At 47.2% G+C, this 25,498-nt stretch overlaps 1 protein-coding gene across 1 annotated transcript in view; it reads left to right on the top strand.

The window, feature by feature from the left end:
* The window catches only part of LOC142467694 (uncharacterized), a 35,788-nt gene that overhangs the window by 3,768 nt on the left and 6,522 nt on the right, over window positions 1-25,498 (top strand). The window contains exons 2-3 of the mRNA XM_075573624.1: window positions 20,258-21,110; window positions 22,241-22,421. Of these exons, the coding sequence (XP_075429739.1) occupies window positions 20,258-21,110; window positions 22,241-22,421 (1,034 nt within the window). The remainder of the gene's footprint in view (window positions 1-20,257; window positions 21,111-22,240; window positions 22,422-25,498) is intronic.

The following is a 25,498-nucleotide window of genomic DNA, read 5'->3' as shown; positions in this document are numbered from 1 at the left end:
GGGGGTGTACACTTTTAAAAATTAAACTTTCAACGCAAGCAATTAATTATATTCTTATTTTAGAAACATTTGCAATTTCCAGGGTAGTAATATATCATAAACCGTCATTCCTATTATTCAACTCACATAAAACTTTCACACAGGTAGGATTCACTCAGGTTCTACAAGCATACAGGGATTACTCAAACAATCAATGTTTTTACCATACTGTAGTTATACCTGAAAATCTAATACAACATTTTGAAACAAAGAAAACCTATACCTATTATACTGTAGCTATGTTCTTAATTCAAGTCAATATGCACTCATACTCAATTAATCTGGCATAAATAATTTGGGTTGCATGTCTTAATTTTAGATTGAAAAAATTATATATATATTTTTTGCTTTTATCGATCCTAGGAGCTCTGCCTAACTTTCTAACATTTACTAATAACATTTAACAAAACAAAACCATCTCCTTGCCTACAACTTCTCCTACCATTCTTGGATCAGACTTTCCTTCGCCTAATTTTATTACCCTAACAATATGCTTTTACCTTTTTTTTTTTAGAACTTTGCAGTTTAACCTACATTTTTGCTGAGGGAAAAAAACCTAAATGCCATTTAATTCTTATTCCTACAAAAACCTAATTTAATAAGAATATACTTTTCTATTCTTTTTCTTGTAATTAATCTGAAAACTTTTATAATGTACATTAATTACTTTAAAACTAATTGAAAACAATGTTAGAATTCTATTGTAGCAAACATATTATGTTAACTTGCTTAGCTGTGAACTGCTCACATTCCTGTGTAACATTCAATGAAAAAAAGGTGTGGGTTTCTGCAACTGTGGGCTGCATACAATTACAAGGAGGGACAGAGCTGACTTTTAGATTTTAAATTCAGTCCCTCGTTTCCCTTCCTTAATCTCTACCCTTTTTGGTTCTATCATTCTTTACTTTTGTTAACAGATTTATTTCTTAAACACTTTCTGAGTCTTTTCCTTAGCTTCTCAGCTCATTTGCATTCTCTACCACAGTAGAAATTTCTGACAATCTTTTATGCTCCCAACCAATACACACAGTCTCTACTTGCTTCCCAATTTCTGCATGTAAACCTGTCACATATACTGCCACTATAAGTGGTCTTGCGTTCGTCTCTACTTCCTCAATACCTCCATATGCCTTGATCATTTACAATAATCTATCGGCAACTTCACTTGCTGTTACACCTTTATTCAGTCAATTTGTCAATGTAAATGCCCCAATAATGACATTTTAAAACTTTTTTTTTTTTTTTAACCTAACATTGTTATTGTTAGTCTTATACTTTATCTTTATCTTTATTACTTCTGGACATGTTACTTGTTTGTCTTCACTATTATCTTATAAAGAAAACTTATCTTAACAACGGGCAATAATTCTAACAGAATATAACACTTTATCTAAATGTCCGTGATATAGGGAACCAACAGTCAGGCAAAAATACAGTTCCTCTTATCCCCTTGACCATTCTTACCATTCCCATTACCGCAACACACTTATAAAAAAAAATATATATATATATATATATATATATATATATATATATATATCCTTATAACTTTAAATACTTATAAGCTAGCAAAACAATACAAGCCAATACTTATGCACTTTAAAAATTTTAAACAAAAATCAGCTTCCACAGTCACATTGAACTCATATATATCAAAAAGAATATTATTCACATCCGGGACTCTAACCCACGATGTATTCTACGAGACTTTACCTCGTAGTTATTCTACCCTACGAGACTTTAACTCGTAGTTATTCTACCCTACGAGACTTTAACTCGTAGTTATTCTACCCTTGCCTTAGTCCACCAGACTATATAAATTGGGTATCTTTTGATAGGGAGACACCCGGGCATGATACGGATAACAATTAATATCTCGTACTTACCCAGATGGTGCCCTATCCCACTTTCTGACACCAGATGAAAATATGGTCTACTTTCCGCCGTACGGTAGCAGGTCTACCCTGTGGACTCAAGACTGCCTCCCGGGAGGTCCCTTTCAGGTTCAATGTGCTGGACAGGATAGCTGGACAGGCGCCTGGAGACAAGTGAATAATTCGGACACAAGGTATCGTTCTCACTCACTGGTCTGCTTTAATGGGCACATGCATCAGTTCTTATAGCCCTTTCGGGTTGTTGTCACATAGTTACAATTCATTCAGGTTGCCAAGTTGCCATGTACACGTAACAGAAGCCAGTTGTCCTTAACAATGCCATATTCCTTTCAGTTACCCCCCAGCCCAGCTGTTATTGCTATAGTTATGCTTAACAATGCCATATCCCTTTCAGCTACCCCCCAGCCGAGCTGTCGTTGCTATAGTTATCCTTAACAAAGCTATTTTCTGTCAGCTAACCCCCAGTTGCCGTGGCTATCGTACATTGCTGACAAGACAGTTTGAATATATCAGGATTCTGGTCAAACAGGATATATGGGGCTTGATCTCAGCAAGGAGCAACTGTATTAGAAGTGACTTTTGCTCTCTGTGTTAAAACAGAGTTCCTATACTTTTCCCTACAGCTATACACATTGTACCTGAGCTGACAAAAATGGAGCATATATTCTTAAACATATAAACTTAGGACCCCTATCAAAATATACATTAACAGTTAGTAATGAACTAATTAATTATACAGGTAAATAAGAATTTTAACCCAGCTGAGTGTTAGGACCTGCTACGGTCATGCCTTGTAAGGGGCAGCAGGCTTAAGACGCTTTGGCCAAAGGATTAAACTAAATGACCCTTTTTCAAGAGATATATAGGTATTGCACTGTGTATGTTTGTCACATCGGAAGTAGCTTGGGGATCTTTGTTTTGTTTTTTTGTTGTTACCTAAACAGACCTGTACTTCCCCTGCCCCCGGGGTTATATAGCAGAGTTGCCCTGCCCCGGGGTTATATAGCAGAGTTCCCCTGCCCCGGGGTTATATAGCAGAGTTCCCCTGCCCCGGGGTTATATAGCAGAGTTCCCCTGCCCCGGGGTTATATAGCAGAGTTCCCCTGCCCCGGGGTTATATAGCAGAGTTCCCCTGCCCCGGGGTTATATAGCAGAGTTCCCCTGCCCCGGGGTTATATAGCAGAGTTCCCCTGCCCCGGGGTTATATAGCAGAGTTCCCCTGCCCCGGGGTTATATAGCAGAGTTCCCCTGCCCTGGGGTTATATAGCAGAGTTCCCCTGCCCTGGGGTTATATAGCACCCCTGCCCCGGGGTTATATAGCAGAGTTCCCCTGCCCCGGGGTTATATAGCACCCCTGCCCCAGGGTTATATAGCAGAGTTCCCCTGCCCCGGGGTTATATAGCAGAGTTGCCCTGCCCCGGGGTTATATAGCAGAGTTCCCCTGCCCCGGGGTTATATAGCAGAGTTGCCCTGCCCCGGGGTTATATAGCAGAGTTCCACTGCCCCGGGGTTATATAGCAGAGTTGCCATGCCCCGGGGTTATATAGCAGAGTTCCCCTGCCCCGGGGTTATATAGCAGAGTTCCCCTGCCCCGGGGTTATATAGCAGAGTTCCCCTGCCCCGGGGTTATATAGCAGAGTTCCCCTGCCCCGGGGTTATATAGCAGAGTTCCCCTGCCCCGGGGTTATATAGCAGAGTTCCCCTGCCCCGGGGTTATATAGCAGAGTTCCCCTGCCCCGGGGTTATATAGCAGAGTTCCCCTGCCCTGGGGTTATATAGCACCCCTGCCCCGGGGTTATATAGCAGAGTTCCCCTGCCCCGGGGTTATATAGCACCCCTGCCCCGGGGTTATATAGCAGAGTTTCCCTGCCCCGGGGTTATATAGCAGAGTTCCCCTGCCCCGGGGTTATATAGCAGAGTTCCCCTGTCCCGGGGTTATATAGCAGAGTTGCCCTGCCCCGGGGTTATATAGCAGAGTTCCCCTGCCCCGGGGTTATATAGCAGAGTTCCCCTGCCCCGGGGTTATATAGCAGAGTTCCCCTGCCCCGGGGTTATATAGCAGAGTTCCCCTGCCCCGGGGTTATATAGCAGAGTTCCCCTGCCCCGGGGTTATATAGCAGAGTTCCCCTGCCCCGGGGTTATATAGCAGAGTTCCCCTGCCCCGGGGTTATATAGCAGAGTTCCCCTGCCCCGGGGTTATATAGCAGAGTTCCCCTGCCCCGGGGTTATATAGCAGAGTTCCCCTGCCCCGGGGTTATATAGCAGAGTTCCCCTGCCCTGGGGTTATATAGCACCCCTGCCCCGGGGTTATATAGCAGAGTTCCCCTGCCCCGGGGTTATATAGCAGAGTTCCCCTGCCCTGGGGTTATATAGCACCCCTGCCCCGGGGTTATATAGCAGAGTTCCCCTGCCCCGGGGTTATATAGCACCCCTGCCCCGGGGTTATATAGCAGAGTTTCCCTGCCCCGGGGTTATATAGCAGAGTTCCCCTGCCCCGGGGTTATATAGCAGAGTTCCCCTGTCCCGGGGTTATATAGCAGAGTTGCCCTGCCCCGGGGTTATATAGCAGAGTTCCCCTGCCCCGGGGTTATATAGCAGAGTTCCCCTGCCCCGGGGTTATATAGCAGAGTTCCCCTGCCCCGGGGTTATATAGCAGAGTTCCCCTGCCCCGGGGTTATATAGCAGAGTTCCCCTGCCCCGGGGTTATATAGCAGAGTTCCCCTGCCCCGGGGTTATATAGCAGAGTTCCCCTGCCCCGGGGTTATATAGCAGAGTTCCCCTGCCCCGGGGTTATATTGCAGAGTTCTCCTGCCCCGGGGTTATATAGCAGAGTTCTCCTGCCCCGGGGTTATATAGCAGAGTTGCCCTGCCCCGGGGTTATATAGCAGAGTTGCCCTGCCCCGGGGTTATATAGCAGAGTTGCCCTGCCCCGGGGTTATATAGCAGAGTCTCTCCTTTGTAGGGGTGGAGTTAGGAACAAGAAGTGTTTCATCCGTATAGAGAAGCTTATCCGGAAATGGACAGAACAGAACCCTTTCCCTGCCAGAGGGGCTGGGATCAACAAGGCAGATACATCCCTGCGTAGGGCAAAGGGCGCGTCCATGGTGCTGCCCGAGAGAGAGAGCTGCGCAATGAATCACATGGTGGTAACGTGGCGGTAATGTGGCTCGCACGTGGGCGTTGGCCAGAGAGCTACTTGCCGAGACAAATTATTTTGCATTCGCGGCGTGACGACCAAGCCACGTGAGCGGTTCGCCCAATGAGGGCACGCACCCCGAAACGCCCCCGCGCCCATTAGCTCAGTCCAGGAATCGCCTCTGTTGCAAGAAAGCGCAACGTCACGGCGCTCCGTCTCGCGCTCGCGAGCAGGCAGCATGGACGCGGCCTTATGCTATATCCTCTGGAGCGACCGATTTGGCCAAAATACCCCATTGAAGGTAAAGGGGACTTTTGGTAGCAAACAGATCGGCCGCTGCGGGGTATATGGAATAAGCCTTTAGTGCTCAATTTGTTCTATACTCACCGACTGCAATACATAAAAATGTATAGTCTGCTTGATGCGGAGAAACCTTTATATGCCTCCCTCGCCCTTCCAGGCGCCCCTAGGAAATGCAATTTGTAATCAGTTATCAAACAAATAAAATAAGCCAATTTTTTACTTTTAGCATGGTTACATTTCTTTGAGGAAGCCAATTATTAGACTGTTAAACTCTTTGAGAAATTATGTTTTTAGCCGGCTACCTGGGACGGAAACCTTAACACCCGGGGCTGGGATTCATAACAAATATACTTACTCCAGCTCCCATTACACAAGTCTTCTGAGAAACATTGTGTTCCATGTCCTGTTGTATTGTGTGTTCCCACGTAGAAGGGATCTGCACTGCGGGATCTGCCCAGTGGGATCTTGTGCGCTGATACATTGGGTTCCCACGTAGAAGGGATCAGCACCGCGGGATCTTGTGCGCTGATACATTGTGTTCCCACGTAGAAGGGATCTGCACCGCGGGATCTTGTGCACTGATACATTGTGTTCCCACGTAGAAGGGATCTGCACCGCGGGATCTTGTGCACTGATACATTGTGTTCCCACGTAGAAGGGATCAGCACCGTGGGATCTTGTGCGCTGATACATTGTGTTCCCACGTAGAAGGGATCAGCACCGCGGGAGCTTGTGCGCTGATACATTGTGTTCCCACGTAGAAGGGATCTGCACCGTGGGATCTTGTGCGCTGATACATTGTGTTCCCACATAGAAGGGATCTGCACCGTGGGATCTTGTGCACTGATACATTGTGTTCCCACGTAGAAGGGATCTGCACCGCGGGATCTTGTGCACTGATACATTGTGTTCCCACGGAGAAGGGATCTTGTGCGCTGATACATTGTGTTCCCACGTAGAAGGGATCTGCACTGCGGGATCTTGTGCGCTGATACATTGTGTTCCCACGTAGAAGGGATCTGCACTGCGGGATCTTGTGCGCTGATACATTGTGTTCCCACGTAGAAGGGATCTGCACTGCGGGATCTTGTACTTCGATACATTGTGTTCCCACGTAGAAAAGATCTGCACCGTGGGATCTTGTGCACTGATACATTGTGTTCCCACGTAGAAGGGATCTGCACCGTGGGATCTTGTGCGCTGATACAGTGATCTATTTTGTAATATACAGTACAATGTAACAGGGAATCACGGATCTGTTTCCCATATGCGAGTTATGTGCTTAAACGTGGCCACGGCACAGCTAACGTGGGCTCGTGAAAGGACCGGGTTCTGGCGTGGGTAAAGTTTCAGTAATTTAAATTATTTTTTTTCCTACCGAGCTTGTCTTTTCTTTAAAGTCCCTACAAACATTTTTGCACAAGTAGTCAGTCACTTTTGCATTAAGCCCATATAAGCTTAACCCTCTCACGTGTAGCTAAAGGGTTAAACAAAGTTAAATGTTTTATGGTGTGCTAAAGTTTAGCACCCTTTAGTGAATATGGGCCTAAGTAGTTGACACGTTACTAAAACCAGCCCTGTTCTGTATCAGTGTTTGGAACGTTCCTCTAGTCTCAGCAGAGACGGGCGCGACTTGGGGCACTGAGTCCAACTTGGGGAATTTGGGGTTCAGAAACATGCCCCAAGCTATTTGTCATGATAATGTCGTGACAGTATTGCATTATTATTATGCAACTTCTGCATTATTCTGACAAACCCTGCGCAGGAAACCAGCTGGCACATGTGCAGAACCAAACGTTCAATTCAGTAATCACTTCCCTGCTAGAGACTGCACTGCAATATGCACCAATTACTGCCAGCATACGGGGCTTTATCTACTAAGCAGCGCTGCATCATAAAACATCTTCCAACATGGCTTAATAAATATGGCCCTTTACCATTCTAGTGAATGTAATGTGTGTGGTGCAATGTCGGTGTACTCCCCAGGCTGGCGAAGGCAGCAAAAAGAGAGCTGCAGACTTCAAAGTAAACTCTGTGCATGTGTTATTTCCCATGTTAGCAGTCACAGACATACTGATCACAGCTAGCTCCCATGCTAGCAGTCACAGGCATACTGATCACCGCTAGCTCCCAAGTTAGCAGTCACAGGCATACTGATCACCGCTAGCTCCTATGTTGGCAGTCACAGGCATACTGATCACCGCTAGCTCACATGCTAGCAGTCACAGGCATACTGATCACCGCTAGCTCCCAAGTTAGCAGTCACAGGCATACTGATCACCGCTAGCTCCTATGTTGGCAGTCACAGGCATACTGATCACCGCTAGCTCCCATGTTAGCAGTCACAGGCATACTGATCACCGCTAGCTCCCAAGTTAGCAGTCACAGGCATACTGATCACAGCTAGCTCACATGCTACCAGTCACAGGCATACTGATCACCGCTAGCTCCCATGCTAGCAGTCACAGGCATACTGATCACCGCTAGCTCACATGCTACCAGTCACAGGCATACTGACCACGGCTAGCTCCCATGTTAGCTGTCACAGGCATACTGATCACCGCTAGCTCCCATGTTAGCAGTCACAGGCATACTGATCACCGCTAGCTCACATGCTGACAGTCACAGGCATACTGACCACGGCTAGCTCCCATGTTAGCAGTCACAGGCATACTGATCACGGCTAGCTCCCATGCTAGCAGTCACAGGCATACTGATCACCGCTAGCTCCCATGTTACCAGTCACAGGCATACTGATCACGGCTAGCTCCCATATTAGCAGTCACAGGCATACTGATCACCGCTAGCTCCCATGTTAGCAGTCACAGGCATACTGATCACCGCTAGCTCCCATGTTAGCAGTCACAGGCATACTGATCACCGCTAGCTCCCATGTTAGCAGTCACAGGCATACTGATCACCGCTAGCTCCCATGCTAGCAGTCACAGGCATACTGATCACTGCTAGCTCCCATGTTAGCAGTCACAGGCATACTGATCACCGCTAGCTCACATGCTAGCAGTCACAGGCATACTGATCACCGCTAGCTCCCATGCTAGCAGTCACAGGCATACTGATCACCGCTAGCTCCCATGTTAGCAGTCACAGGCATACTAATCACGGCTAGCTCCCATGTTAGCAGTCACAGGCATACTGATCACCGCTAGCTCCCATGTTAGCAGTCACAGGCATACTGATCACCGCTAGCTCACATGCTAGCAGTCACAGGCATACTGATCACAGCTAGCTCCCATGTTAGCAGTCACAGGCATACTGATCACAGCTAGCTCCTATGCTAGCAGTCACAGGCATACTGATCACCGCTAGCTCACATGCTAGCAGTCACAGGCATACTGATCACAGCTAGCTCCCATGCTAGCAGTCACAGGCATACTGATCACAGCTAGCTCCCATGCTAGCAGTCACAGGCATACTGATCACAGCTAGCTCCTATGCTAGCAGTCACAGGCATACTGATCACGGCTAGCTCACATGCTAGCAGTCACAGGCATACTGATCACCGCTAGCTCACATGCTAGCAGTCACATGCATACTGATCACTGCTAGCTCACATGCTACCAGTCACAGGCATACTGATCACCGCTAGCTCACATGCTAGCAGTCACAGGCATACTGATCACCGCTAGCTCACATGCTAGCAGTCACAGGCATACTGATCACCGCTAGCTCACATGCTAGCAGTCACATGCATACTGATCACCGCTAGCTCCCATGCTAGCAGTCACATGCATACTGATCACGGCTAGCTCCCATGTTAGCAGTCACAGGCATACTGATCACCGCTAGCTCCCATGCTAGCAGTCACAGGCATACTGATCACCGCTAGCTCACATGCTAGCAGTCACATGCATACTGATCACTGCTAGCTCACATGCTAGCAGTCACATGCATACTGATCACCGCTAGCTCCCATGTTAGCAGTCACAGGCATACTGATCACGGCTAGCTCCCATGCTAGCAGTCACAGGCATACTGATCACCGCTAGCTCCCATGTTAGCAGTCACAGGCATACTGATCACCGCTAGCTCCCAAGTTAGCAGTCACAGACATACTGATCACGGCTAGCTCCCATGCTAGCAGTCACAGGCATACTGATCACTGCTAGCTCCCATGTTAGCAGTCACAGATATACTGATCACCGCTAGCTCCCATGTTAGCAGTCACAGGCATACTGATCACGGCTAGCTCCCATGCTAGCAGTCACAATGATCACGGCTAGCTCACATGTTAGCAGTCACAGGCATACTGATCACCGCTAGCTCCCATGTTAGCAGTCACAGATATACTGATCACCGCTAGCTCCCATGTTAGCAGTCACAGGCATACTGATCACCGCTAGCTCCCATGCTAGCAGTCACAGGCATACTGATCACGGCTAGCTCCCATATTAGCAGTCACAGGCATACTGATCACCGCTAGCTCCCAAGTTAGCAGTCACAGACATACTGATCACGGCTAGCTCACATGCTAGCAGTCACAGGCATACTGATCACCGCTAGCTCCCATGTTAGCAGTCACAGGCATACTGATCACCGCTAGCTCACATATTAGCAGTCACAGACATACTGATCACGGCTAGCTCCCATGTTAGCAGTCACAGGCATACTGATCACCGCTAGCTCACATATTAGCAGTCACAGGCATACTGATCACCGCTAGCTCCCAAGTTAGCAGTCACAGGCATAATGATCACCGCTAGCTCCCATGCTAGCAGTCACAGGCATACTGATCACCGCTAGCTCCCATGTTAGCAGTCACAGGCATACTGATCACCGCTAGCTCCCATGTTAGCAGTCACAGATATACTGATCACCGCTAGCTCCCATGCTAGCAGTCACAGGCATACTGATCACGGCTAGCTCACATGCTAGCAGTCACAATGATCACGGCTAGCTCACATGTTAGCAGTCACAGGCATACTGATCACCGCTAGCTCACATATTAGCAGTCACAGACATACTGATCACCGCTAGCTCCCAAGTTAGCAGTCACAGGCATAATGATCACCGCTAGCTCCCATGCTAGCAGTCACAGGCATACTGATCACCGCTAGCTCCCATGTTAGCAGTCACAGGCATACTGATCACTGCTAGCTCCCATGTTAGCAGTCACAGGCATACTGATCACGGCTAGCTCACATGCTAGCAGTCACAGGCATACTGATCACGGCTAGCTCACATGCTAGCAGTCACAATGATCACGGCTAGCTCACATGTTAGCAGTCACAGGCATACTGATCACCGCTAGCTCCCATGTTAGCAGTCACAGATATACTGATCACCGCTAGCTCACATGCTAGCAGTCACAGGCATACTGATCACGGCTAGCTCCCATGTTAGCAGTCACAGGCATACTGATCACCGCTAGCTCACATGCTAGCAGTCACAGGCATACTGATCACGGCTAGCTCCCATGTTAGCAGTCACAGGCATACTGATCACGGCTAGCTCCCATGTTAGCAGTCACAGGCATACTGATCACCGCTAGCTCACATGCTAGCAGTCACAGGCATACTGATCACCGCTAGCTCCCATGTTAGCAGTCACAGATATACTGATCACCGCTAGCTCCCATGTTAGCAGTCACATGCATACTGATCACCGCTAGCTCCCATGTTAGCAGTCACAGATATACTGATCACCGCTAGCTCACATGCTAGCAGTCACAGGCATACTGATCACCGCTAGCTCCCATGTTAGCAGTCACAGGCATACTGATCACCGCTAGCTCCCATGCTAGCAGTCACAGGTATACTGATCACCGCTAGCTCCCATGCTAGCAGTCACAGGCATACTGATCACCGCTAGCTCCCATGTTAGCAGTCACAGGCATACTGATCACCGCTAGCTCCCATGCTAGCAGTCACAGGTATACTGATCACCGCTAGCTCCCATGCTAGCAGTCACAGGCATACTGATCACCGCTAGCTCCCATGTTAGCAGTCACAGACATACTGATCACCGCTAGCTCACATGCTAGCAGTCACAGGCATACTGATCACCGCTAGCTCCCATGTTAGCAGTCACAGGCATACTGATCACCGCTAGCTCCCATGTTAGCAGTCACAGGCATACTGATCACCGCTAGCTCCCATGTTAGCAGTCACAGATATACTGATCACCGCTAGCTCCCATGTTAGCAGTCACAGGCATACTGATCACCGCTAGCTCCCATGTTAGCAGTCACAGGCATACTGATCACGGCTAGCTCCCATGTTAGCAGTCACAGGTATACTGATCACCGCTAGCTCCCATGCTAGCAGTCACAGGCATAATGATCACCGCTAGCTCCCATGTTAGCAGTCACAGATATACTGATCACCGCTAGCTCCCATGTTAGCAGTCACAGGCATACTGATCACCGCTAGCTCCCATATTAGCAGTCACAGACATACTGATCACCGCTAGCTCCTATGTTACCAGTCACAGGCATACTGATCACCGCTAGCTCCCATGCTAGCAGTAACAGGCATACTGATCACGGCTAGCTCCCATGCTAGCAGTCACAGGCATACTGATCACCGCTAGCTCCCATGCTAGCAGTCACAGGCATACTGATCACGGCTAGCTCCCATGTTAGCAGTCACAGACATACTGATCACGGCTAGCTCCCATGTTAGCAGTCACAGGCATACTGATCACGGCTAGCTCCCATGTTACCAGTCACAGGCATACTGATCACGGCTAGCTCCCATGTTAGCAGTCACAGGCATACTGATCACCGCTAGCTCACATGCTAGCAGTCACAGGCATACTGATCACCGCTAGCTCCCATGTTAGCAGTCAAAGACATACTGATCACCGCTAGCTCCCATGCTAGCAGTCACAGGCATACTGATCACCGCTAGCTCCCATGCTAGCAGTCACAGGCATACTGATCACCGCTAGCTCCCATGCTAGCAGTCACAGGCATACTGATCACCGCTAGCTCCCATGTTACCAGTCACAGGCATACTGATCACGGCTAGCTCCCATGTTAGCAGTCACAGACATACTGATCACGGCTAGCTCCCATATTAGCAGTCACAGGCATACTGATCACCGCTAGCTCCCATGTTAGCAGTCACAGGTATACTGATCACCGCTAGCTCCCATGCTAGCAGTCACAGGCATAATGATCACCGCTAGCTCCCATGCTAGCAGTCACAGGCATACTGATCACAGCTAGCTCCCATGTTAGCAGTCACAGGCATACTGATCACCGCTAGCTCCCATGTTAGCAGTCACAGATATACTGATCACCGCTAGCTCCCATGTTAGCAGTCACAGGCATACTGATCACCGCTAGCTCCCATGTTAGCAGTCACAGGCATACTGATCACCGCTAGCTCCCATATTAGCAGTCACAGACATACTGATCACCGCTAGCTCCTATGTTACCAGTCACAGGCATACTGATCACCGCTAGCTCCCATGCTAGCAGTAACAGGCATACTGATCACGGCTAGCTCCCATGCTAGCAGTCACAGGCATACTGATCACCGCTAGCTCCCATGCTAGCAGTCACAGATATACTGATCACCGCTAGCTCCCATGCTAGCAGTCACAGGCATACTGATCACCGCTAGCTCCCATATTAGCAGTCACAGGCATACTGATCACGGCTAGCTCCCATGTTAGCAGTCACAGGTATACTGATCACCGCTAGCTCCCATGCTAGCAGTCACAGGCATAATGATCACCGCTAGCTCCCATGCTAGCAGTCACAGGCATACTGATCACAGCTAGCTCCCATGTTAGCAGTCACAGGCATACTGATCACCGCTAGCTCCCATGTTAGCAGTCACAGATATACTGATCACCGCTAGCTCCCATGTTAGCAGTCACAGGCATACTGATCACCGCTAGCTCCCATATTAGCAGTCACAGATATACTGATCACCGCTAGCTCCTATGTTACCAGTCACAGGCATACTGATCACCGCTAGCTCCCATGCTAGCAGTAACAGGCATACTGATCACGGCTAGCTCCCATGCTAGCAGTCACAGGCATACTGATCACCGCTAGCTCCCATGCTAGCAGTCACAGGCATACTGATCACCGCTAGCTCCCATGCTAGCAGTCACAGGCATACTGATCACCGCTAGCTCCCATGTTACCAGTCACAGGCATACTGATCACGGCTAGCTCCCATGTTAGCAGTCACAGACATACTGATCACGGCTAGCTCCCATGTTAGCAGTCACAGGCATACTGATCACGGCTAGCTCCCATGTTACCAGTCACAGGCATACTGATCACGGCTAGCTCCCATGTTAGCAGTCACAGGCATACTGATCACCGCTAGCTCACATGCTAGCAGTCACAGGCATACTGATCACCGCTAGCTCCCATGTTAGCAGTCACAGGCATACTGATCACCGCTAGCTCACATGTTACCAGTCACAGGCATACTGATCACGGCTAGCTCCCATGCTACCAGTCACAGGCATACTGATCACCGCTAGCTCCCATGCTAGCAGTCACAGACATACTGATCACGGCTAGCTCCCATGCTAGCAGTCACAGGCATACTGATCACCGCTAGCTCCCATGCTAGCAGTCACAGGCATACTGATCAGGGCTAGCTCACATGTTACCAGTCACAGGCATACTGATCACAGCTAGCTCCCATGTTACCAGTCACAGGCATACTGATCACGGCTAGCTCACATGTTAGCAGTCACAGGCATACTGATCACCGCTAGCTCCCATGCTAGCAGTCACAGGCATACTGATCACCGCTAGCTCCCATGCTAGCAGTCACAGGCATACTGATCACCGCTAGCTCCCATGTTAGCAGTCACAGGCATACTGATCACCGCTAGCTCCCATGTTACCAGTCACAGGCATACTGATCACGGCTAGCTCCCATGCTACCAGTCACAGGCATACTGATCACCGCTAGCTCCCATGCTAGCAGTCACAGACATACTGATCACGGCTAGCTCCCATGCTAGCAGTCACAGGCATACTGATCACCGCTAGCTCCCATGCTAGCAGTCACAGGCATACTGATCAGGGCTAGCTCACATGTTACCAGTCACAGGCATACTGATCACAGCTAGCTCCCATGTTACCAGTCACAGGCATACTGATCACGGCTAGCTCCCATGTTAGCAGTCACAGGCATACTGATCACCGCTAGCTCACATGCTAGCAGTCACAGGCATACTGATCACGGCTAGCTCACATGCTAGCAGTCACAGGCATACTGATCACCGCTAGCTCCCATGTTAGCAGTCAAAGACATACTGATCACCGCTAGCTCCCATGTTAGCAGTCACAGACATACTGATCACCGCTAGCTCCCATGTTAGCAGTCACAGGCATACTGATCACCGCTAGCTCCTATGTTACCAGTCACAGGCATACTGATCACCGCTAGCTCCCATGTTAGCAGTCACAGGCATACTGATCACAGCTAGCTCACATGCTAGCAGTCACAGGCATACTGATCCCGGCTAGCTCGCATGTTAGCAGTCACAGGCATACTGATCACCGCTAGCTCCTATGTTACCAGTCACAGGCATACTGATCACGGCTAGCTCCCATGTTAGCAGTCACAGGCATACTGATCACGGCTAGCTCCCATGTTAGCAGTCACAGGCATACTGATCACCGCTAGCTCACATGCTAGCAGTCACAGGCATACTGATCACGGCTAGCTCCCATGTTAGCAGTCACAGGCATACTGATCACCGCTAGCTCACATGCTAGCAGTCACAGGCATACTGATCACGGCTAGCTCCCATGTTAGCAGTCAAAGACATACTGATCACCGCTAGCTCCCATGCTAGCAGTCACAGGCATACTGATCACGGCTAGCTCCCATGTTAGCAGTCACAGGCATACTGATCACCGCTAGCTCACATGCTAGCAGTCACAGGCATACTGATCACGGCTAGCTCCCATGCTAGCAGTCACAGGCATAATGATCACCGCTAGCTCACATGCTAGCAGTCACAGGCATACTGATCACGGCTAGCTCCCATGTTAGCAGTCAAATGCATACTGATCACGACTAGCTCCCATGTTAGCAGTCACAGGCATACTGATCACCGCTAGCTCACATGCTAGCAGTCACAGGCATACTGATCACCGCTAGCTCCCATGTTAGCAGTTACAGGCATATTGATCACCGCTAGCTCACATGCTAGCAGTCACAGGCATACTGATCACCGCTAGCTCACATGCTAGCAGTCACATGCATACTGATCACGGCTAGCTCCCATGTTAGCAGTCACAGGCATACTGATCACGGCTAGCTCCCATGTTAGCAGTCACAGGCATACTGATCACGGCTAGCTCACATGCTAGCAGTCACAGGCATACTGATCACGACTAGCTCCCATGTTAGCAGTCACAGGCATACTGATCACCGCTAGCTCCCATGCTGACAGTTACAGGCATACTGATCACCGCTAGCTCCCATGTTAGCAATCACAGGCATACTGACCACGGCTAGCTCACATGTTAGCAGTCACAGGCATACTAATCACGGCTAGCTCCCATGTTAGCAATCACAGACATACTGATCACCGCTAGCTCACATGTTAGCAGTCACAGGCATACTGATCACCGCTAGCTCCCATGCTAGCAGTCACAGGCATACTGATCACGGCTAGCTCCCATGTTAGCAGTCACAGACATACTGATCACCGCTAGCTCCCATGTTAGCAGTCACAGATATACTGATCACGGCTAGCTCCCATGTTAGCAGTCACAGGCATACTGATCACAGCTAGCTCCCATGTTAGCAGTCACAGGCATACTGATCACAGCTAGCTCCCATGTTAGCAGTCACAGGCATACTGATCACCGCTAGCTCCCATGTTAGCAGTTACAGGCATACTGATCACCGCTAGCTCACATGCTAGCAGTCACAGGCATACTGATCACGGCTAGCTCCCATGTTAGCAGTCACAGGCATACTGATCACCGCTAGCTCCCATGTTAGCAGTTACAGGCATACTGATCACCGCTAGCTCACATGTTAGCAGTCACAGGCATACTGATCACCGCTAGCTCCCATGTTAGCAGTCACAGATATACTGATCACGGCTAGCTCCCATGTTAGCAGTCACAGACATACTGATCACCGCTAGCTCCCATGTTAGCAGTCACAGATATACTGATCACGGCTAGCTCCCATGTTAGCAGTCACAGGCATACTGATCACCGCTAGCTCACATGCTAGCAGTCACAGACATACTGATCACAGCTAGCTCCCATGTTAGCAGTCACAGGCATACTGATCACCGCTAGCTCCCATGTTAGCAGTTACAGGCATACTGATCACCGCTAGCTCACATGCTAGCAGTCACAGGCATACTGATCACGGCTAGCTCCCATGTTAGCAGTCACAGACATACTGATCACCGCTAGCTCCCATGTTAGCAGTCACAGGCATACTGATCACCGCTAGCTCCCATGTTAGCAGTCACAGGCATACTGATCACGGCTAGCTCACATGCTAGCTGTCACAGGCATACTGATCACCGCTAGCTCCCATGCTAGCAGTCACAGGCATACTGATCACCGCTAGCTCCCATGTTAGCAGTCACAGATATACTGATCACCGCTAGCTCCCATGCTGACAGTCACAGGCATACTGATCACCGCTAGCTCCCATGTTAGCTGTCACAGATATACTGATCACCGCTAGCTCCCATGTTAGCAGTTACAGGCATACTGATCACCGCTAGCTCCCATGTTAGCAGTCACAGATATACTGATCACCGCTAGCTCACATGCTAGCAGTCACAGACATACTGATCACGGCTAGCTCCCATGTTAGCAGTCACAGGCATACTGATCACCGCTAGCTCCCATGTTAGCAGTCACAGGCATACTGATCACCGCTAGCTCCCATGTTAGCAGTCACAGGCATACTGATCACCGCTAGCTCGCATGTTATCAATCACAGGCATACTGATCACCGCTAGCTCACATGTTAGCAGTTACAGGCATACTGATCACCGCTAGCTCCCATGTTAGCAGTTACAGGCATACTGATCACCGCTAGCTCACATGCTAGCAGTCACAGGCATACTGATCATGGCTAGCTCCCATGTTAGCAGTCACAGGCATACTGATCACCGCTAGCTCCCATGTTAGCAGTCACAGGCATACTGATCACGGCTAGCTCACATGCTAGCTGTCACAGGCATACTGATCACGGCTAGCTCACATGCTAGCAGTCACAGGCATACTGATCACCGCTAGCTCCCATGCTGACAGTCACAGGCATACTGATCACAGCTAGCTCGCATGTTAGCAGTCACAGGCATACTGATCACCGCTAGCTCCCATGTTAGCAGTCACAGGCATACTGATCACGGCTAGCTCCCATGTTAGCAGTCACAGGCATACTGATCACGGCTAGCTCCCATGCTAGCAGTCACAGGCATACTGATCACCGCTAGCTCACATGTTAGCAGTCACAATGATCACGGCTAGCTCACATGTTAGCAGTCACAGACATACTGATCACTGCTAGCTCCCATGTTAGCAGTCACAGGCATACTGATCACAGCTAGCTCCCATGTTAGCAGTCACAGGCATACTGATCACCGCTAGCTCCCATGTTAGCAGTCACAGGCATACTGATCACAGCTAGCTCCTATGCTAGCAGTCACAGGCATACTGATCACCGCTAGCTCACATGCTACCAGTCACAGGCATACTGATCACAGCTAGCTCCCATGCTAGCAGTCACATGCATAATGATCACCGCTAGCTCCCATGTTAGCAGTCACAGGCATACTGATCACGGCTAGCTCCCATGCTAGCAGTCACAGGCATACTGATCACCGCTAGCTCCCATATTAGCAGTCACAGACATACTGATCACCGCTAGCTCCCATGCTAGCAGTCACAGGCATACTGATCACCGCTAGCTCCCATGTTAGCAGTCACAGGCATACTGATCACCGCTAGCTCCCATGCTAGCAGTCACAGGCATACTGATCACCGCTAGCTCACATATTAGCAGTCACAGACATACTGATCACCGCTAGCTCACATATTAGCAGTCACAGACATACTGATCACCGCTAGCTCACATGCGTAGGGTGACCAGATTTTCAAAATGAAAAACCGGGACACATAAAAAAATTATTTACAAAACAAATTACATCACATGACGTCCCCTGTTGCCATGACAACGAGACACTAACGTCAGGGGGTGACATACTGCCATGACAATGTGGCATCACGTGTTGCCTCAGCGCCATAATGCGTCCCGTTGTCATGTCAACTTGATGCCGCGTGACGTCACGGAGCGTCTCGTTGTCATGACAATGTGCATTATGTGACGTCGCGCAGCCATGTTGACGGAATTTTGAGGGGAGGATACAGCCAAAGGCAAGATAAATATATAATAAAAAGGTCTAAAAAAAATGTTATCTCCGGGTAAGCCTTCAATAGAAGGTGACAACCCTGGTGCAGTGTGTGTTTGTGTGTACAGACGTGGGGGCTGCAGTGTGTGTTTGTGTGTACAGAGGTGGGGGCTGCAGTGTGTGTTTGTTTGTGTATAGAGGTGGGGCTGCAGTGTGTTTGTGTGTATAGAGGTGGGGGCTGCAGTCTGTTTTTGTGTATAGAGGTGGGGGCTGCAGTATGTTTGTATAGAGGTGGGGGCTGCAGTGTGTTTTTGTGTGTATAGAGGTGGGGGCTGCAGTGTGTGTTTGTGTGTATAGAGGTGGGGGCTGCAGTGTGTGTTTGTATAGAGGTGGGGGCTGCAGTGTGTTTGTGTGTATAGAGGTGGGGGCTGCAGTGTGTGTTTGTGTGTATAAAGGTGGGGGCTTTGCTTGGGCCCTTCAACTCTTACAGCCAGGGCATTATTGGCCAGAAATGCCCAGTTCGAAGGGGATTACTGCTTCAAAATGTATTTATTTCCAATTCTTAACATAACACAAATTCTTGTCTCCCCCTCTTCCCTCCCTTTCTCACGCTCTCTGCTCCCTCACCCCCTGGTTCCGTGTGTGTGTGTGTGTGTGTGTGTGTGTGTGTGTGTGTGTGTGTGTGTGTGTGTGTGTGTGTGTGTGTGTGTGTGTGTGTGTGTGTGTGTGTGTGTGTGTGTGTTTTCTAAAACAGTTGAAAAAAAGAATGAAAAGCAACATATATATATTTTTTATTATTTTTATTATTTTCTGGACTGACCTGAGGTCTGTATGGATCAGTGGTGGTCTGTCAAAAGTCGTCCCCGTGGCAGGCACGACAACTTCCGTTGTGGGTGCCCACGCTGCAGGAAAAGGGGTGCACAAATATGAATTTGAAATCAGCATTTAAATGTAATACATTTGCATTTCTAGACAGCAGCAGAAAAAAAACCACAAACCACCTTTTTTAAAGTTTAACTTCAACATAACAAATGTTATTAAGTAAAAAGGGATTTCACTATCAGAAATAAAACAAACCACTTTGCAGCCTGAAATCTGAAATGTACTTTCTCTACTGTACTTTAATTAAAATTAAATAAATAATGAAGACATTAATTAAAATGAAAATAAATAATTAACATTAATTAAAAAAATGTAGGCATTAATACAAATTTAAGACATTTAAAAAAAATTGACATTCCTGACCTTGTGTGTGTGTATATTACACTTTGCAAAATAGGGTCTCTTGCTCTCCTCGTGGCACTCAATGTCAATGCCACGTCAGTGACATCACTACTAGCAGTGCTCACGTTCACACGCACCATCCTTGGTGGATCCAGAAAACTGCTAGAAAGATCGCCAGAAATCCTGATGTGGAATTGCTATTTCCACACATAATAAATACCTCAGTGTTCAAACTAATGTAAGTTGAAGATAACTCGCAGTAGGAAAACTATGCTTCATATTATATCCTCGATAATAATGCATCTTTGTATTCTAGGCACCATTTTATTTGTCGTGGGACAAACCAATAACTGCAAGGTTGGTCTGCCCCCTACGGCTTATCTTGATGACTTTAATACTCGAGCCATCCAGGTAGGAAAACTGGACAACGTGAGACTTATCGCCTTCAGCCCCGATGGCAAATTGTACGCGGTATGTGGGAGAGAACTATATGCAGGACCTATGCCAACAGACCCATCCCAAAACTGGCTCAATGAAGCTAAACGTGTAGGGAAGTGTGATTGGGATGGATTCAAGTTAATCTTTTTCCATCCAAATGGCATGCTCTATGCGGTTACCCACAAAGGAGAGCTCTTCCACGGACCCTCACCAAGCAATGAGCACAAGTCCTGGCTCTTCAGCGAGGCAAAAAAGATTGGCGCTGGTGGGTGGAACATGTTTGTTGCTCTTTTCTTTGACCAGAGTGGCACACTATATGGAGTTACTAAAGACAGATTTGTTAAGAGAAGCCCTCCATCCAGTACCAGTGAAAAATGGTATCAAACAAGCACAACCATTGGCCTTGGCAGTGGGTGGAGTAACTTGAGCCATTTCATGGCTTTTAACCCTGATGGTAATCTCTGGTGTGTTTCCAAAGACGATGGCAAGATCTTCACAGCCTCTCCTCCAACCCACGCCCAGGATGATTGGATTTCCAGAGCGAAGAATCTGGGCGTGGCCTATCACAACTATAAGTTAATGTCATTCACAACAGAGAAAACCATTCAGAGAATCTTGGATCTGGAGTTCCTGGTCGATATTGGCAAAATCATATCACTGAACACTGAGCTGGTGGCTGAACAGGTTTATGATAATACAACAAGCAGCGTCACCCTCGATGCCACTTTCACGTAAGTATGATGACAATAGGTAAATAAACATTAGTCCGTGTGTTGGGTCTGTTGATATTCTCCCATGGGGAAAAAAAACAATGTGAAACCAGAGTAGCAGCTACATATGTACCTATTTATGATTATGCAATTTCCATCAGTTTCAGATTTGGTCCTGTAGCAAAAACTCTCTAAGGCTTCAAAGTTCAAAATTCTTGAAGCCATATTGGTCCTGGAGAAATGTAGATTTGTTGCAGGCAGTGGCGGATTTACAAAACTTCCGCCCTTAGGCACTTACCTGGTGCAGAACTATCCGTGCCGCCCTCCTCCTTCTTCAGCATCAGATAATGCTGCGATGTCACATCGCATCGCTTTGCCATGGCAACGTGATGTCGCGGCGTCATTTGACGCTGAAGGAGAAGCGCAGCATGAAGGAGAAGGTAAGAACTTTACAGTGGACCCACGCGCTCTCCCCGGCAATGGAGAAGAGAGCGGGGCCTGTCGTTGTTTGCAAACTAACAAACACGGGTCGTTGATAATGAGTAGTTTATTGTAAAATATAGCACATAGTACAGTATGATCATATACCCCTTCAAAAGTTAATGAGACTCTCTCTCAAAAGAGTGTCCAAGCAGGCTTTATATACATTTTTTATTGATTTGATCAAAATAGGTTACCAGGCAGAATATATTAACCACTCCTTAATTCTCAAACCAATCATCTTACAGATATAGCTCTAAATAGGAACCAGGTACTTTGTGAAAGCGCATGCATTTTGCATGCATACATGTATGTGTATGTATCATGTATTAGCCCAATGCATAACCCTTAAATAATCTCACTTTTTTTACTGGGGCCAATATGGCTACTATATTGTACACTAGGAACAACATTATGTTGAAAAATAGCATTCTCTTTCTTTGGACATACAGCACCTGTCCTTATATTTGAATATAATAGTTTTTTCTCTGTAATACCAACCAGAACATACAGTAGTTGAAAAACAAAGTTTACATCTCACTGTTCCTTCTCTGTAAAACATATGTAAATAAGCCGACATGTTGCGCCTGATGGGGAATGTGATGCATTTATGCATGATCATATGTGCATGATATCATTTTAACAGAACAATGGTTCCGTGTTGTTGTTAGTGTGAATAAATCGTACGAAGCCACAAGTTCGTTTACGCAGGAACATGGATTAACATTTGGCTTCAATGCCGAAACAACCTTTCAAACTGGAATTCCCATCATCGTAGCAGGAAGTTTAAACGTTGGCCTTGAAATGAGCACGACTCACAACTGGTGCTTTACTGGGAGCAACACCAATAAGGTACGGCAATTCTGATGGCGTTTCCAGTATTCTGGCATTTTCTGTTTACCTTTATCTATCAAGTTATCACAAGCGGCATCCTTCCCCTTTTGGTCATTGTAAGAGACGTTTTCAGAGGTATGCAATGGAGACTGTTTAAAGGTGAAATTAAAATAAGGCTTTATTGCGCCTGTTGCTTTAAAGACAGCAAACATGTAAATCAGCAAACAAAATGCGCTCCACTTTGGAGTATATATACACTTTTGATCCAGCTCTCTAACTGCATGGTTAGCCCAGCGATTCACCAGCCCAAATCATAGAGACATTCATATACTTAGATAGACATATATAATAGTCTTAAAAGAAAAGTCTTATCTGTTAGCTGGGTTGCTGTAGGGGAAGGCTTCTTTGTTCTCCTGGTGTCCACACCCGTCTGTGATAAGGCAATGTCAGGATCCAGGTATAGAAGTATTATCCCCTGTGTCTTGTTGTCAGCTTGCAGTCTCTTTTGGCAGGCTCAAGACATCTGTCTCCTTGTTCAGCCCAGTTGTGGACTAAGGAGTCTCACTTCCTGTCTCAGAGGCAGGCTTTTTCTAACCCCTGTAATCAGCCATGTGGTGTTAGTCAATTGCCTACCATTAGTTAACAACCACACTGTTAGATTAGAGGCACATTTGTGAACAGGGATAAGTCCCCTGTTACAGTCATTTCACAAGGTTTAACTAATAATAGACACTGAAAAATATACCATTTGTTCGATTCTATATGTGCATGGTGAACAGTTTGATAGGTCAGGGATATTCTTTATTTATTATTGATTTAATAATTTGTCATTGTCATGATAATATCATGAGATATTATGTATTTTGGTCAATTTGGTGCTTCAGGGGTCAATGAGCTACAGTTTGAAGTTAAAAATACAATATATATTGGGTTTATGACAGGCCCAGGGTTGTCAAGTGTGGGTGCTGTGTTTCAAACAGAACTTAACTGGTGGGTTTTCCTGTATGCCCACTTAACAGGACCAGGTGGGTTGTATATTGCTGATAGTGCCTCGAGAGAAGGGCAGTTGCCTGCCAGAGGTGTAAATTAAATATGGCCTCTATGACAACTTTCTAAACATGGTCCTTTTAGAGCTAGCTTCAAGGCATTCTCTGGAGGATTCTGCACGGTTCATGGGGCATGGCTAATAAAGTATTCAACACGAGAGTGACTTTATTAAAAATAAGGACTATTAAGTGCTGTGACCGCCTCAACTCTACTTTATATCTGCATTTATCCTGGCTGGGCACGCAGACTCCTCACCATTGTATCTCCTGATCTCGAAGTGCTGGCATCATACCCCTCACATGTGCAGTCGCGCCGGAGCGCAGTGAATGCAGGGACGCATCGGCGGCTCCTCCTCTCGGCAGGAAACGGCGTGTGCTGGTTTGGAATCAGCTGGTCTCCACATGGATGCTGTGTCGGCGTGCTACTAACAGCTAAGATGACACCGCGAGCTCCTCCGGTATGGGAAAGACGCCAGAGAAGACGCTTCAGCGGGACACCTACCATTGAATTCGTGGTAAACAGCTTGCAGCAAGACTTGGAAGGATACTACAGACACCGGGCAGGGTAAGGGCAGCAGCTGACAGCGCTAGGGGTTCAAGAGTGCGGTGTTCCTGGACACTTCATCTCTTGCACCCTGCCTCACCTTGCACAACGGGCCCCCCGCCCTGGGTGAGTTCTATCATATTATCCTCATATGACTTTATAATCTATTCCAATGGTGAGGGGTCAATTTTGTTATAGTAGATTGTGGATTATTCCCATTAACCTTTTCATATACGTGACTTTAGCAGCATCAGTATTTTGGGTTCATTCCCTTGTTTTTTGCATTTATTAAAAATAAGAATATCGTGTGACGTCATTTCCTCTGCATAATAAGAGTTTCAAATCTGTAATTGTGTCACAGGGAGGGAGGGGGTGTACTAACACCAGACCCCACATGGTTAATTGATAATAATGGACAGATATTAGTTTGTCGCTCAGGTTTCGATAATACCAGGGCAGGTCTGATCATTGCGGATTGGGATATGTGACTTATATCTACTTCAGTTACTAAAGATCTTGGGGAAACACACTAGGATAAGTGGGGTTTCTGTGAGTGTGTATTTCTCTATCGTTAACACCTCATGGTGCAGATCTGTGTTATTACTCACTATATTTTTATATAAGATTTTTTTAGTCTGTGTTTTGTATGTTGAAATTAGCGTTTACCTACATTTCCAGTGTCTGCTCCATTTATTTTACTCTTGGATTAATTGCTTAATAAAACTATGTTATAATCACCCATCTGTATGCATGTACTGTATGTATATATGTCTTTATTTATATAGTGCCATTAATGTACATAGCGCTTCACAGCAGTAATACACGTGACAATCATATAAATTACAAATAACATATAAAGGGGAGAAACGCTTCAGACATAAAAGTAACTTTTAGGAAAAGGAGTCCCTGCTCCGAAGAGCTTACAATCTAATCATATTCTGGTTACACTGGTGTGCAGTGATCACTGAAGTGATTAACCATTCCACTACAGTGCAGCACATCTTATCACTTCAGTGTGCTGAGTGCACTTGCTGTTTTCAGGCAGTACCGCCCTTATCAACTTACATGTGAGGAACAATATTTCGGGTTGTCGTTCAGACCTGGTAGAAGTCTTTTCCTCTCCTTGTTTTCGCCAAATATTTTTTGTGTAGCAATGATTTTTGCTTGTCCCAATTCTGTGCAAGTCCTTCGTGTAGCTGTACCAATGGAATTGCCTGAACTCCATCATTCTACAGTAAGAAAGATTATTCAAAAGTGGAAAACATTCAAGACAGTTGCCAATCTTCCCAGGAGTGGACGTCCCAGCAAATTCACCCCAAGGTCAGACCGTGCAATGCTCAGAGACATTGCAAAATACCCAAGAATTACATCTCAGACTCTACAGGGCTCAATTAGCATGTTAAATGTTAAAGTTCATGACAGTAGAATTAGAAAAAGACTGAACAAGTATGGTTTGTTTGGAAGGGTTGCCAGGAGAGAGCCTCTTCTCACTAAAAAGAACATGG

Source organism: Ascaphus truei, chromosome 1, assembly GCF_040206685.1.
Source record: "Ascaphus truei isolate aAscTru1 chromosome 1, aAscTru1.hap1, whole genome shotgun sequence".
In the NCBI taxonomy this organism is placed as follows: Eukaryota; Metazoa; Chordata; class Amphibia; order Anura; family Ascaphidae; genus Ascaphus; species Ascaphus truei.
Note: the sequence above shows the minus strand (reverse complement) of the source record. Positions and strands in the feature narration are given on the sequence as shown.